This window comes from Alosa pseudoharengus, unplaced genomic scaffold, assembly GCF_046254945.1.
Source record: "Alosa pseudoharengus isolate Yale_2024_CS ecotype anadromous, Long Island Sound unplaced genomic scaffold, YU_APseudo_1.1 YU_APseudo_1.1_scf_19, whole genome shotgun sequence".
NCBI classification, from domain to species: domain Eukaryota; kingdom Metazoa; phylum Chordata; class Actinopteri; order Clupeiformes; family Clupeidae; genus Alosa; species Alosa pseudoharengus.
In genome coordinates, this window is record NW_027468657.1 from 22,163,158 (window position 1) to 22,176,340 (window position 13,183).

Here is a 13,183-nt window from a genome sequence, read left to right on the forward strand (position 1 = left end):
AGCCCCCATTTATATGTTACGAGCCCATCAAATTATATGAAATGGTGCAACATAACATACAAAGGCCATCGAGAAGCGGTGACGGTGTATAACAACTTAATTTAATAAAGGATTGTGGTTTGACATAAACGGAGCATGGTGGTACTAAAGCAACTAAAACAGAATAGAAAGGAAACCCTGACCACACATATCTGCGGGGAAATATAGATCTTGCCTGACTCCCGACCAGAAACAAAAGACATGGTGTTGTTGTGAGTCTTCCGGGTCCGCTTATTGCTGTGCTGAACTAAACCTAAACTAAATAACGTGAAACCCCATCACCGAATACCACCTGCTCTAAATATGAATTAACTAAAGACAACAAAGATCAATCCCATATGGGGAACGTGCTTGGACAACAAAATAACTAAATCTACACAAAAAGCTAAACAAAGAACGTGACGTGCCAGCGAGGCACCACGAAGCTGCCCTGCGTCTGCCGACGGGATCGGACGGGAAGCGAATGTCAGAGCGCGCCCAGACGTCAAACAGGGCGTCCTTATAGACGTTGCCCAACCCACAATCAGCGCTTGGCGGGACGCAAGATGGCCTGTAGGGGGACACAAGGAACAGCAGGAGTAACGCAACAAAGTAGCGCAGCAGCGCAAACACTGTTCAACCTGCCCTGAATAGCGTAACAATGCTGAATTTAACTTTTTTTCACCTAATTTATAATCTCTTATTTAGTCTCTAAAGTTTTTTAATCTCAGTAGGAAAAAGTTACTGCAAATGCCATTTGAGGCCAAGTCATCCTTCAGCATCTGTAATTCTCTGTGTATTTCTTCCTTAATGGTTTGAATAGGGTGTTTGATGTGGACTGCAGCTGGCATCAGACTGTTATCACTGGAAGTTTATCAAGTCACGTTGCAGACACTTTCCCATGAACTAAACTCAAATGCAAATCACATTCCTCCAACCCAGCAGTCTATTATCATTAACAAAACCAAAAACCAAATCTCTTTCATAGTCAAATCAGCTGTGTATTGTGTATACAATGTACACTGAGCACCAAAACTGGTTTGTGCAGAATGCTCAAACATCCACATGATCTGCTGCCCCCTCCTCCCTCAGGCCTACATTCGCGTAGTGGACATGAACGAGCACCGTCCAGTCTTCCAGAAGGATCTGTACGAGGTGAGGGTCCCTGAGGATACGGCGCCTTGGAAGGAGATTCTGCAGGTGAGCGCACAGGACGCCGACATCAACAGCCGACTCCTCTACTCCATCCACAACAGCGTCCACCCAGACAGCGGCCGCCACTTTCAGCTGGACCCTCGGAGCGGAGTGCTGGTCATGACCGAACAGCTGGACTTCGAAGCGCTGCCCCTGCACATACTCACCATTATGGTAAATATTATTAGTATTAGTAATAGTAGTAGTAGCATTAGTAGTAATAGAGTAGTAGTATATTTTTCTGCCACAGTCTAGAGTTGGGCTTCACATTAAAATGTTTATTTGAAATGAAGAAAAACTAACATTTCATTTTAAGTTTCCTGTTATGGAGTAATGTAATAAATCTCCACATTTTAGTCCTAACATGTATCCGTTTCATGACCTGTTATTAACATAAACAACTTTATTCAATCTTCATGACACAGAGGAGCGTCATGATGAGTCATAGGATATGATTCAGACAGTTGTTTCAGGTGAGCGTTAGAAGCGTTAGAGCGTTGAATAACAATGACCGCTACATTTCCTGCTCTCCTCTTGTGAAGGTTCGAGATCAGGAGATCCCACCGAAAAGAAACTTTGTTAGAGCCTTGATCCATGTAGAAGACTGCAACGACCACACCCCGACCTTCACGAGTTCTCGCTACGAAGGCAGCGTTGCTAATTTGGCTCTTACGGGCACTGAAGTTCTGCAAGTTAAGGCGCTGGATAAAGACACTGGAAGCAACGCTGAGATAGTCTACTCTTTTCATTCCGGTAAGATATACTGTGGACCACGGGGAAGAGGTTAATAAGGCCTGATTGAAAAGCAAAAAAGTTTTTCCAACTATAAATAATTTCCCGTCTGCATGTGTGTCAGTGCAGATGTGGGTGCACAGGTATTAATTACATCTTGAGCTGTCTTTGTGACAGTGGAGTATAATCAGAGATAATTGAATATGAGCTGTGAGGCTCATACAATATAGGCAAAGTAATTATGATGAATATGATTACAAAACACATACACATGCACAATAAGTCTCTCTTCTTCTCTGTCTCCACACAGAAACACACACACTCAAAATATCTGCCCCCCCCACACCCACCCACATATACACACACATGCACACACATACACACACACACACACACACACACACACACACACACACACACACACATGTACACACTAACACTACTGTAACTGATTTTTCTTTCATTCCTCTTTCTCTCTAGGAAATGGTGACGGGGCCTTTGACATTGACCAGGGCACAGGAACTATAAGTGTGGCAAAGTCTTTAGCCAACACGCTGCAGGAGCAGTACCACCTCACCGTCAAAGCCACCGACCAGGGCTTCCCTCAGCGCAGTGACCTCTGCCCCATCACTGTCCACATTACCCTCTCCGACCTCACCCCCCCCAGATTCCTCTCGGAGGAGTACTTCACTGAGATCAGTGAGGCCAGTCTGCCCGGCTCTCCCGTGGTCTCGGTCACCGCACAAAGCCCCCTGGCCCTTCAGTACAGCATCCGAGATGGCGATCATAATGGAACTTTCCACATCAATTCCTACTCGGGTCTCATCTCCGTCCAGACGTGGTTGGATTACGAGATGTGCGCCTCGTATCGCCTCCAGGTGCGAGCCACCACGCCTGCAGGGACCTCGTCTGATGCGACTGTGCACCTGTACGTCGTGGATGAGAATGATAACCCGCCTGCTTTCCTGCACAGGAGTTACCGCGGACAGATTAGCGAGGCTGCTCACATCAACGCCATGGTTATCGGGGAGAACAACTCCCCTCTGGTGATCAGGGCCAGCGACGCAGACATAGACTCCAATGCCCTGCTCGTTTTCCAGATCCTGGAGCCAGAGGCCAAGAAAGTGTTCAGAGTGGACCCCAACATGGGGACGATTTCTCTCATATCCCCCATTGACTATGAGTCTACTCCAGAGTTTCACTTAACAATCCAAGTCAGAGACTCAGGGGAGCCCTCGCTATTGGCTGAGACACCAGCCAAGGTTGTCATCCAGGTCTTGGACTATAATGACTGTCCTCCCAAATTCACAGCCCCCTCATATAACTCCTCCATTGAATTCCCTCTCTTCAAAGACATGGAAGTCATCCAGGTAATGGCCCATGATGCGGATTCCGAGGTGACCTATAGTTTGATTGAAGGCAATTCTGATAAGAACTTTGCCATTCATCCCTCATCTGGTGTCATCTCTATTAGTGATGTGTCTGGCATCCAAACTCACAGTCAGCTAAAAGTCATGGCCTCTGATGGCTTGTACAAAGACACAGCGACCGTCCAGGTAAACATCACCAACATGACCACGTCCAGTCTGAAATTTGAGGAGCGGGTCCAGGTGGACACTGTTTTGGAAAATGTAACGTTTGTGAAAACTTTGGCTGTACTCAGAGCGGCCGGTGGCTACCTAAATGAGCCAGTCGCTTACAAAGTGCTTAACGGCGGGGATAAGTTTGCCATCATCGAGTCCTCTGGAGTTCTGCATACCACAGGCGTCCCCTTTGACCGTGAAGAGCAGGACGAGTATGACCTGGTGGTTGAGGTGAGGGACACGAGAACTCCACCACGTAGAGCGATCACCCAAGTTAAGGTTTATATCGATGACATAAATGACAACGTACCTGTTTTCTCAAATCTGCCCCATTCGTTGACCATCTCGGAGGAGACCGAACCTGGCGATGTCCTATTCCAGGTGATGGCCAGCGATGCAGACGTGGGCGAGAATGGATCGGTCATTTTTATGCTTGAAGATGACTTTGAGCTCTTCAGGATTGACCCTTATCTTGGAGATGTGTCACTTCTGCGGCCCCTGGACTTTGAGTCTCTGAATAAATACGTTCTCACTGTGCTCGCGTCCGACGAGGGAGAACCGAGTTACAGCGCTGCGGCAGAACTTAATGTTCAAGTGAGGAACCGATCTCATCCTGTCTTCCAGAGCCTGTTCTACCCGCTGAAATTGCCAGAAAACATATCCCCCTTCACCACGATCTTGCACGTTCAGGCGCGCAACCCTGAGGGCTATCGCCTCATCTACAACCTGGAGGAGGAGAACGTTACCAACAAATTCCACGTCGACTTCAAAACGGGAGTGCTCAGTGTCACAGATTTCCTGGACTATGAGACGCAAGCGATGTACCTGCTTACGGTGCGAGCGACAGACTCCGTAATGGGCACTTTTGCCGAGGCCAGAGTGGAAGTCGAGGTGGAAGATGTGAACGACAACTCCCCCGTGTTTCAGAAGCACACATACGAAGCACGTGTGCTAGAGGGGCTGCCGGCAGGCACCTCTGTGGCACAGATCACTGCCACGGATGCTGACTCTGGGTCAAATAAGGATATCACTTACGAGTTACTGGGCACAGGCAAAAACGAGACCGAGTTTTTTGAGATTGACAGAGAGAGTGGCTTCCTGATAACGTCACAGGAGCTGGACTTTGAGACCACTCAGCACTTCCTCCTGAAGATAAGAGCGACAGATAGTGGCTCCCCGTCTCTCAGCAGTGAGGCCTACATCCTGGTCAACGTGACCGACGTCAATGACAACCCGCCTGACTTTACAAAGACCCATTACAGCGCCTCTCTGGACGAAATGGCCACCTGTGGGCACATAGTGGTCAAAATTCAGGCCTCGGATCCTGACAGCACAGACCTCCAGTACAAGATTCTCTCAGGGAATGAGAACAGGTACTTTTCCATCAATGAATCATCAGGGGTCATCTCTTTTTCAAACGTCTGCAAGAGAAACTTGGACCCTTTTTACAACCTCACAGTGGCTGTGTCAGACGGCGTATTTCAAAAGACGGCCCCGGTGAACATCGACATGATTAGCAACAACAGGCACAACCCTTATTTCAGCCAGAACATATATGAGGCTGAGCTTGCAGAAAACGCTGAGCCAGGCACCCGTGTGATCCGTCTGGCCGCAATCGATCCAGACGACGGGCCTTACGGCAGCGTCGACTACACAATTATCAATAAGCTTGCCGACGAGACATTCTCCATAGACCAGGAGGGACAAATTATGACATCACAGCCACTGGACAGAGAAAACCCATTGCAGAGAGTGATCGCCATCAAGGTAATGGCGAAAGATGGAGGGGGGAGAGTGGCATTTTGCACAGTGAAGATAATCCTGACGGACGAGAATGACAATCCCCCACAGTTTAAAGCCTCAGAATACCAGGTTTCCATTCAGTCCACAGTCAATAAAGGTGCCCCGGTCATTCAGATAATGGCTTACGACGCAGACGATGGCAAGAACGCAGATGTCACCTACACTATTGACGAAGCAGAGGAGGTGACGGAGGACGTGATCGAGATCAATCCCTTCACCGGGGTCGTTAGCGTCAAGGAGAGCCTGGTCGATATGGAGAACAAGATCTTCAACTTTAAGGTGAAAGCGCGAGACAGCAGTGTGCCGTTCTACAACACCACAGTGCCCGTGCAGGTGAAAGTGGTGTCACCTGAGGTGCCCTTACCACAGTTCACCGAGCCGCTGTACACTTTCACCGCAGCTGAAGATCTCCCCCTGGGCACAGAGGTGGGCACAGTGCGTGCCGACGGCGACATGCCACTCATATACAGCTTAGTGGAGGGCAACACCATCGAGAGCAACAAGGACCAAGTGTTCGCTGTGGATGAGGAGAGTGGCACTCTAGTGGTCCAAAAGAGCATCGACCATGAGAGAACCAAATGGTACCAGATCGACGTCATGGCGCAGGGCAACCACAACGGCACCGACGTGGCTTCCCTGGTGTCCGTCAGCATCCAAGTCCAGGACGTGAACGACAATGAGCCCTCGTTCGAAGCTGACCCGTACCAGGCCTTCTTGGCGGAGAACATGCCGGTGGGCACCACGGTCATCCAGGTGACGGCCAACGACCCCGACACAGGCGACAACGGGCAGGTTACGTACCACGTGGAGCCGGAGGAAATGGGCGACACCTTCGCCATCGACAGCGAGAGCGGCTGGATCACCACACTAACAGAGATGGACTGTGAGAGCAAGCAGATGTACCGCTTCTACGTGGTGGCCACCGACCACGGCGGCAAGGTCAAACTCTCCTCCTCGGCCCTGGTGGAGGTGATGATCACAGACGACAACGACAACCCGCCCCGGTTTACCGAGGAGTTGTACCAGGGCTCTGTCATGGAGAACAGCCGGCCGGGGGAAGTCATTGCAACCCTCTCCACCTCAGATCTGGACATCACGGCAGAGCACCGCCAGGTCACATGTTATATAACAGGTAAGGGTGGGTCTGGTTGGTATGGCCTAAAATGTATATCACATTAATTTGTAACATGGATGTTAACATTATGTTTATCACAGTATATTAGTTTTTCTTCAAATTTTGATATAAATGCTTCTGAACGGGTTAAGCGTAGGTATTGTAACTAAAAGACAGCTATTACTGCACTCTTGAAAGTATATCTATGACATATTTAACATTGCACTGAGGTATCCTAAATAAGTCTTAAGTAAGTAACTATTTTTCTGTGAATGTATTTAACAGATAAGGGCTGTTGCTCAAGTAGACTGTAAGCCACCACTTTTATTGAATTATGATGACTTACGATTCCGTTGGGAAATCACATGGAGAGTAAAACAACTTGATTCTGAATAGTATTTCCATCACAAACAGATGCATACATAATTAAACAATTGAACAACAGCCAGTTTTATACTTTCTGTGCTGGGCCCCTGAGATGGGAAATATCATGTGGTTAGTAGTAGTAGATCATTTTGACAACTAAGTGCTGCTATGAAATGTGGAATATCATAAAACCCATAGCAGATACACCTGAGAGGAGAGGCTCTGCATTTCCCGAGACTGAAACTTTTAAACAGATTAAAGTAACAGTGTAAGTAACAATTGTGGAGAAAAGTCATTAACAAATGTGCTTTGCAAACTCAAATTAGTCTCCATTAAGTTTTTGCTACTTATGTTGTCCTGATGGTTTTTCGTTAGAGGACAATTATAATAAAATGCAATAATGATTAAGCATTAGGCAATTTTACAGGCCTTAGACGTATGATGCCCTTTCTTCTTGCTGACATGCTAATGCTCTTTATAGACAGGGTGCACTGAATAAACAAGAAAATCCTGTTGTGTCTAAAAAATTAACAGTAGAAATAATAAAAAAGTAAGATGAGTTAAGCAATTAATTAATTATTATTATTACTGAACACACAACACACACACACATACAGGAATTTCAACATACCTTCCAGTTGTGGTTAAAAAGTAGACAACAATGGAAGAGTAACTTTGTTTGTAAATGAGCTGACAGTTGTTTTTATCTGTTTTACTGTCTGTTTACTGTCTGTTATGTTATTTATGTTGTTTTTATTTTTAATTCCCCCTCTGTTTTGTTTTACTCATTATCACCATGTGTCATCCCCGACACATTCAGATGGAGACCCACTTGGCCTGTTCTCTGTGGAACTGGACGGTGAGGAGTGGAGAGTCGTTCTCAAAGGCGCTCTGGACAGGGAAGCCCAAGACAAACACAGCCTGCGGGTCGTCGCCACGGACGGACGATCTCAGGACACCGCCACTGTGGACGTCCACGTGCTGGACATCAACGACAACAGTCCTTTGTGCGAGCAGGTAAGACTGCTCCTCCTGCTTACTCTATTGTGTTCTCTGCTGCCCGGCTCCGATGTGAGGCACTCCGCTTGGAGTAACGACATCACACAATCCTTCCTCAAGCACCCCCATGGGCCCAGCAGCTTCGCTTGTCTGACTCTAGGGCTCCGAGCCAATCCGCCATCTTACGCCAGTTTGTGTCATTTGCGTGTAAACAAAAGACACTCGGAAAAACAGGTTCCTTTAATTGCGTAACTTCACAACATGATGGAAAAGATTATTTTTGACTTATTTTTGCAAATAAGTCTGCAACTTGTCTGCAAGAGTTTGTATTGTCTTTTATAATCTTGCATAATTTTGTTAGCATGTATGATCTTGTATAATCTTGTAAACCGAAATTGTTTGTGCAATCTCAGCATATGAGCCACACAACCCAACATGAAATCTAACAAATAAGAACTTTAACTCTTTAACTTCAACTCCTCAACTGGTGTTTTTTTTTTGTGTCTGTGTGTGTGTGTGTGTGTGTGTGTGTGTGTGTGCAGTTGCTCTACACCGAAGCTGTTATGGAGAACTTCCCGTCGGGCCGTTTCATTCTTAAGGTGTCTGCGTCTGACCCCGACATCGGCACCAACGGACAGATCTCCTTCACCCTTCATGGACACAATGCTGACAAGTTCCACCTGAACCAGAGGACAGGTAAGCACACACTCAAAATGTTTGTCTAGCTCTCCCTCAAGGAGGTTAAGTGTCCGATAGCATCTGAATGGTGACACACACACACACACACACACACACACACACACACACACACACACACACACACATATACACACACACAGAAAGACAGGGCAGCTTTTGAGAAAAAACTCTCTCACTGAGAGGATTGGAATTTTTCTTTGCCCTCATCAATCATATTATGCTTTTCTTGTTAAGAAAATCTGTCATCAACCCTGATCTATGCCCTGTGCATAATATCAGAAGAGGGCATCTTCCAGATATGGCTTATCAGGTTGCCTAGATTGGAGTGATCTGTCAAGCACCAGCAAAGAAACTATTTGGTGAAATATTATAAGCATAGAGCACAAAACAAAACAAATTCCTGCATTTTTGATGATGGTTAAACAAACGAGAAATCAGGACCGTAAACCGCAAGCAGGAATATTCAGATTACTCATTATTTGTTTTAACTACAGGCTTTCATCTTTTACTAAACACAGCATTTGCCCAAACCTGCATGTAACCACATTACTACACCTCCTGACCATGAGCCACAGGGGGGAATGTGTGGCCACATTAACAATAAACAAACATGAAGAATAATTAAAGACAAAATGAAAAATAATAATAAAAATTAAAAATAATAAAAATAAAAACAAAGCATGGGGTCATGACTTCAAATGAATGTGTTAGTATATGTTATAGTCAGCCCATTGTCTATATTGTTTTTTTATATTGTCTATATTGTATTGTATATGGCAGTGATTCTTTAACTGTGGTACGGGTACTCTGTGTCAGGGCACTCCAAGACGTTTTTTCATAAAGACAAAATAATCACTTCAAAATATATGTATTCAAATATTGTTAACCACATGATCACCAAAGTTAAATTCAAACTAATTAGGTTAGGTATTTTTGTCTTTCTTGGAAAAAGAGAGAAAAACAAGGCAAAACAGTATACAATGTAAAATATGTAGCAAAATTGGCTACTGTAAGTCATAATGGTGGTACTTGGATGCCCAATTGTCTTTCGTGGTGGTACTCATTGTGAAATGTTTGAGAACCACTGGTATATGGTCAATATAATTGTCTGTACTGCTAGAGCAACGGCATTGGCTGGAAACAAATTCCTTGTGTGTACTGACACCAAATAAATCTGATCCTGATCCTGATCCTGATCCTGATTCTGATTCTGATTCTGATTCAAGGGGAGCTGTTCACAATGGCAGCGCTGGACCGGGAGCAGGAGTCTGAGTACGACCTGGTGGTGAAGGCCACGGACGGCGGCGGCCGCTCCTGTCAAGCCGACATCTTGCTCATGGTGCAGGACATAAACGACAACCCGCCCCGCTTCTCCACCAGCCACTACGAGATCACCGTGTTCGACAACACCACCGTCAGGACGCCCATCGCCGTGATGTACGCTAGGGACCCTGATACAGGTACGCGCTAAAAGCTCTGATAGTGGCACCATGTACAACGAGCATCTCGCAACATGTGCAGTACGTGTTGCCCGTACCTTCGCCGTTATGGTTAAGCGATGATGAAAAACATCAGCCTTGTTACAGTCACAGTGTTACACATAACAAGCCCATGATTCACATAAGCAATATTTACTTTCAAAGCCCCCTCACAGCTACTGAGCCTTGTTATCAAAAGTGCCTGGAAGACATTTTCTTTTCTGCACCATCAGGGCCGTTTCAAGGAATCTGGGGGCCCAAAGCAAAATGCTTAAAGAAATTTAAGCAAAGCACCTTGAGGGAGAAAGAAAAGATATGATATGTTAGCATTTCCATATTTTGATATTTAGAAGGAATGCAGCTGCTTTCACAACTACCAATGCTTACTGTAAAAACATCCCAAGCTAATGTTATACATTGACCTAGGCCTACTTGTAGCTTAACATAGCATTTAAGCATTCTGCTGTTTGAGAATTAGACAGACGCACCTGATGCTTTAAAGACAGTAAACAGCTGGCGTGCATGAATACTAGACATGAATGTTCCAGTCTGCTTTGATGCACGGAATTTATCGTGTGGTTTTCCTAACCCCCATTTGGTAAATAGATTATCACGGTCGAATAGTTAGTATAGCAGAGAAGCTATGCCACTTTCATCAAAACCTATTACAAAGCTATAGCAATGTTGTCATTAAATACGATAAACAGTGATTCTGGAACAGATCTGCGTCTTCCTTATCCCGTTAATAAACATATTACAGTCTGTAACCATATTCCGTCCGAAAAAAAAAGTTGCGCTAACTGTTCTAGTTTGTTACAAGCAGCATGGGCCGTCAGGCAGGTAGTTAACATAAACATTTTTTCCTAGGCTAGCCTTCCTGCTGCGACATTACACCATTTGTACAAGACAAGTAGAGCTATTTTATCCAGTGTAATTTATCACTTACCACTATCTTGTTTTTTCTTGTCATCCTCTTTCTTTCTCTTCTGGCTTCCGGACGCATAACTCCGCTTCATTATGACTGCCGAGGTTTTATATTTTCGCGGCAGCAGCAGAGACCACAAACCTGGCTGGCTTGCTGCTGTCAGCGACTACTGAGAGGGGCCCCCTTGAGGGGGATCCCGGTATTGCCGGTAACAGTGTCGTTGCACTTTACTGCATTGACTATCAAAGGGGTGCTCACAGTTTGTCGTTGCATTTTATTTTTAACCAGTCGTTGTCTTGGGGCCCCTGGCCAGCTCGGGGCCCCAAGCAATTGCTTGGTTTGCTTGCCTTCTAGCGACGGGCCTGTGCACCATTACACATTCCATCACATAACGTGTCCCAGCGCTGTTTAATCATGTCCAAACACTCTTAGACTTTCACTCTCAGCGATACCGAACAAGCAAGGCCTAACTGAAGCGGAGATGTCATCGGTGTGAAGATCCCTTATTATTATCACATCTTAACAGGGTTCCTTCGCAGTATGGAAAACCTGGAAAAGTATGGAATTTGATTTTAGTAATTTCCAGGTCTGGATAAGTATGGAAAAAAGAAACAAGGGTATGGAGAAATATTTGTGTTTCCAGACTATTGCATTTGCAGTACTAATCACTTCACTCAGGTCATAATGAACCATTTCTACTGTTGTGTAGCTTAACTGTCAGTCCCCATCGTCAAGATACAACTATGATACAACTAAGATACAACTAAAAATGACCCAGTTAAATGGACGAATATAAGTGTCATTTTTTAATTCACTTCACTTGTCCATACCTTTGTTTTCACCGAGTTATCCCAAACAAGAAGTGGCCGCAATGTCGAGAATATGGTCAGAAAAATCTACCGAGAAGTTTGGAAAATTTGAGTATGGAAAAAGTATGGAATTTTTAAATGCAAAATGTGTAGGAACCCTGTCTTAATTACTTTTCACTTACGCGTGCAGAGTAGCCACAAAAGGGGGGAGAAAGAGTGTTGAGCAGCACTTGTTTGATCTGGGATTGACTCTCATAGCTGAAATGCTCAATCAGGGAGTGACAAGGCCACTCCTGTTGATGTGTGGGAACATGTCGTGACATCCCAGAGCCTCCAGGCCATTTTCGCATCCCTCTTCACCTTTATCTTGTGTTCTTTTAAAATATCCCCCTCTCTACACTCCTCCTTTGAAAAGAAGAAACAATAAGGCTGAAAATAACCACTAACACCTTAGCTTTTTGAAAACTCTGAAACCACCAACACCTTAAAACGCGTGTTAAATACAAATGCGCATTATGCCCGTGTGTACATGTCCAGGCTTGACAGCGGTGACACATTTGAAGATACTGAACTTTTTTGCTGTGTTTGCTCTTGAGGCAGTGGCTAGTTTTAATAAAAGAGTTGTTGGAGCACCCTCCCTCTGAGACTGTGTAAATAGATGGTGGATAATGGGCTCTGTTGAATGATCTTTAGCAGCACACAGTCTAGAAGGATCTCACAGTGAGATGAAACTGATTACATAACATTTCTTTCGTACTGCACTTTTTGTCAAATTCAGCTAATTGGTTCTCAATGCCAAACTAGCTATCATCACGTTGCATCATGGGCATGGTAGGAGGGTGTGTAATGTGATTGACGGTCAAGCTTAGATATCTCCTACATCTTCAATTACAGGTCACTGTGGGAGGATTGACGGATGACACTTTTTAATCGTAATGGTTGTTAAATTTGTAATGAAATTTGTACAAGTACAAATATTTGTCAACGTTCTTTTGTTTCAGGAATAAACTCGGAGGTGAGGTACTCTCTCCAGGGGCCGGACAGTAGCTTCTTCTCGCTGGACGAAATCTCTGGGGTCCTTCGCCTGGAGAGACCCCTGACGGACGAGAGTCAGTCAACTTTCGAGCTGAAGGTCAAGGCCACCGACCGCGGCCTGCCCCGCCACCTGTCCTCGTTCATCACGGTAACAGTCAACAAGGTGGACCTCAGTGACTACCAGCCCGTGTTCGCCAGCTCCGAGTACAGCACCTCTGTCCCAGAGTCCATCGCTGTGGGAACGGAGGTGCTCAGCGTGTCCGCGCACACAAGAGATGAAATGGCCAGCGAACCGGTCAAGTACTCTATCATCTCTGGGAATGAAGGTGGAAGATTTCAGATCAACCCTCAGACAGGTAGGCCTTGGAACTGGATGAAATTTTGTTTTTGTAACCAGCCGATTCACCATATAACAGCCTCTGTCTTTG

The 13,183-nt window shown here is 45.5% G+C and overlaps 1 protein-coding gene across 1 annotated transcript in view; it reads left to right on the plus strand.

Annotated features, from left to right (window-relative positions):
- fat2 (FAT atypical cadherin 2) overlaps positions 1-13,183 on the plus strand; it is a 72,312-nt gene that overhangs the window by 29,566 nt on the left and 29,563 nt on the right. Inside the window, exons 8-14 of the mRNA XM_076292016.1 lie at positions 1,111-1,386; positions 1,755-1,965; positions 2,425-6,462; positions 7,631-7,827; positions 8,352-8,505; positions 9,735-9,968; positions 12,722-13,111. Of these exons, the coding sequence (XP_076148131.1) occupies positions 1,111-1,386; positions 1,755-1,965; positions 2,425-6,462; positions 7,631-7,827; positions 8,352-8,505; positions 9,735-9,968; positions 12,722-13,111 (5,500 nt within the window). The remainder of the gene's footprint in view (positions 1-1,110; positions 1,387-1,754; positions 1,966-2,424; positions 6,463-7,630; positions 7,828-8,351; positions 8,506-9,734; positions 9,969-12,721; positions 13,112-13,183) is intronic.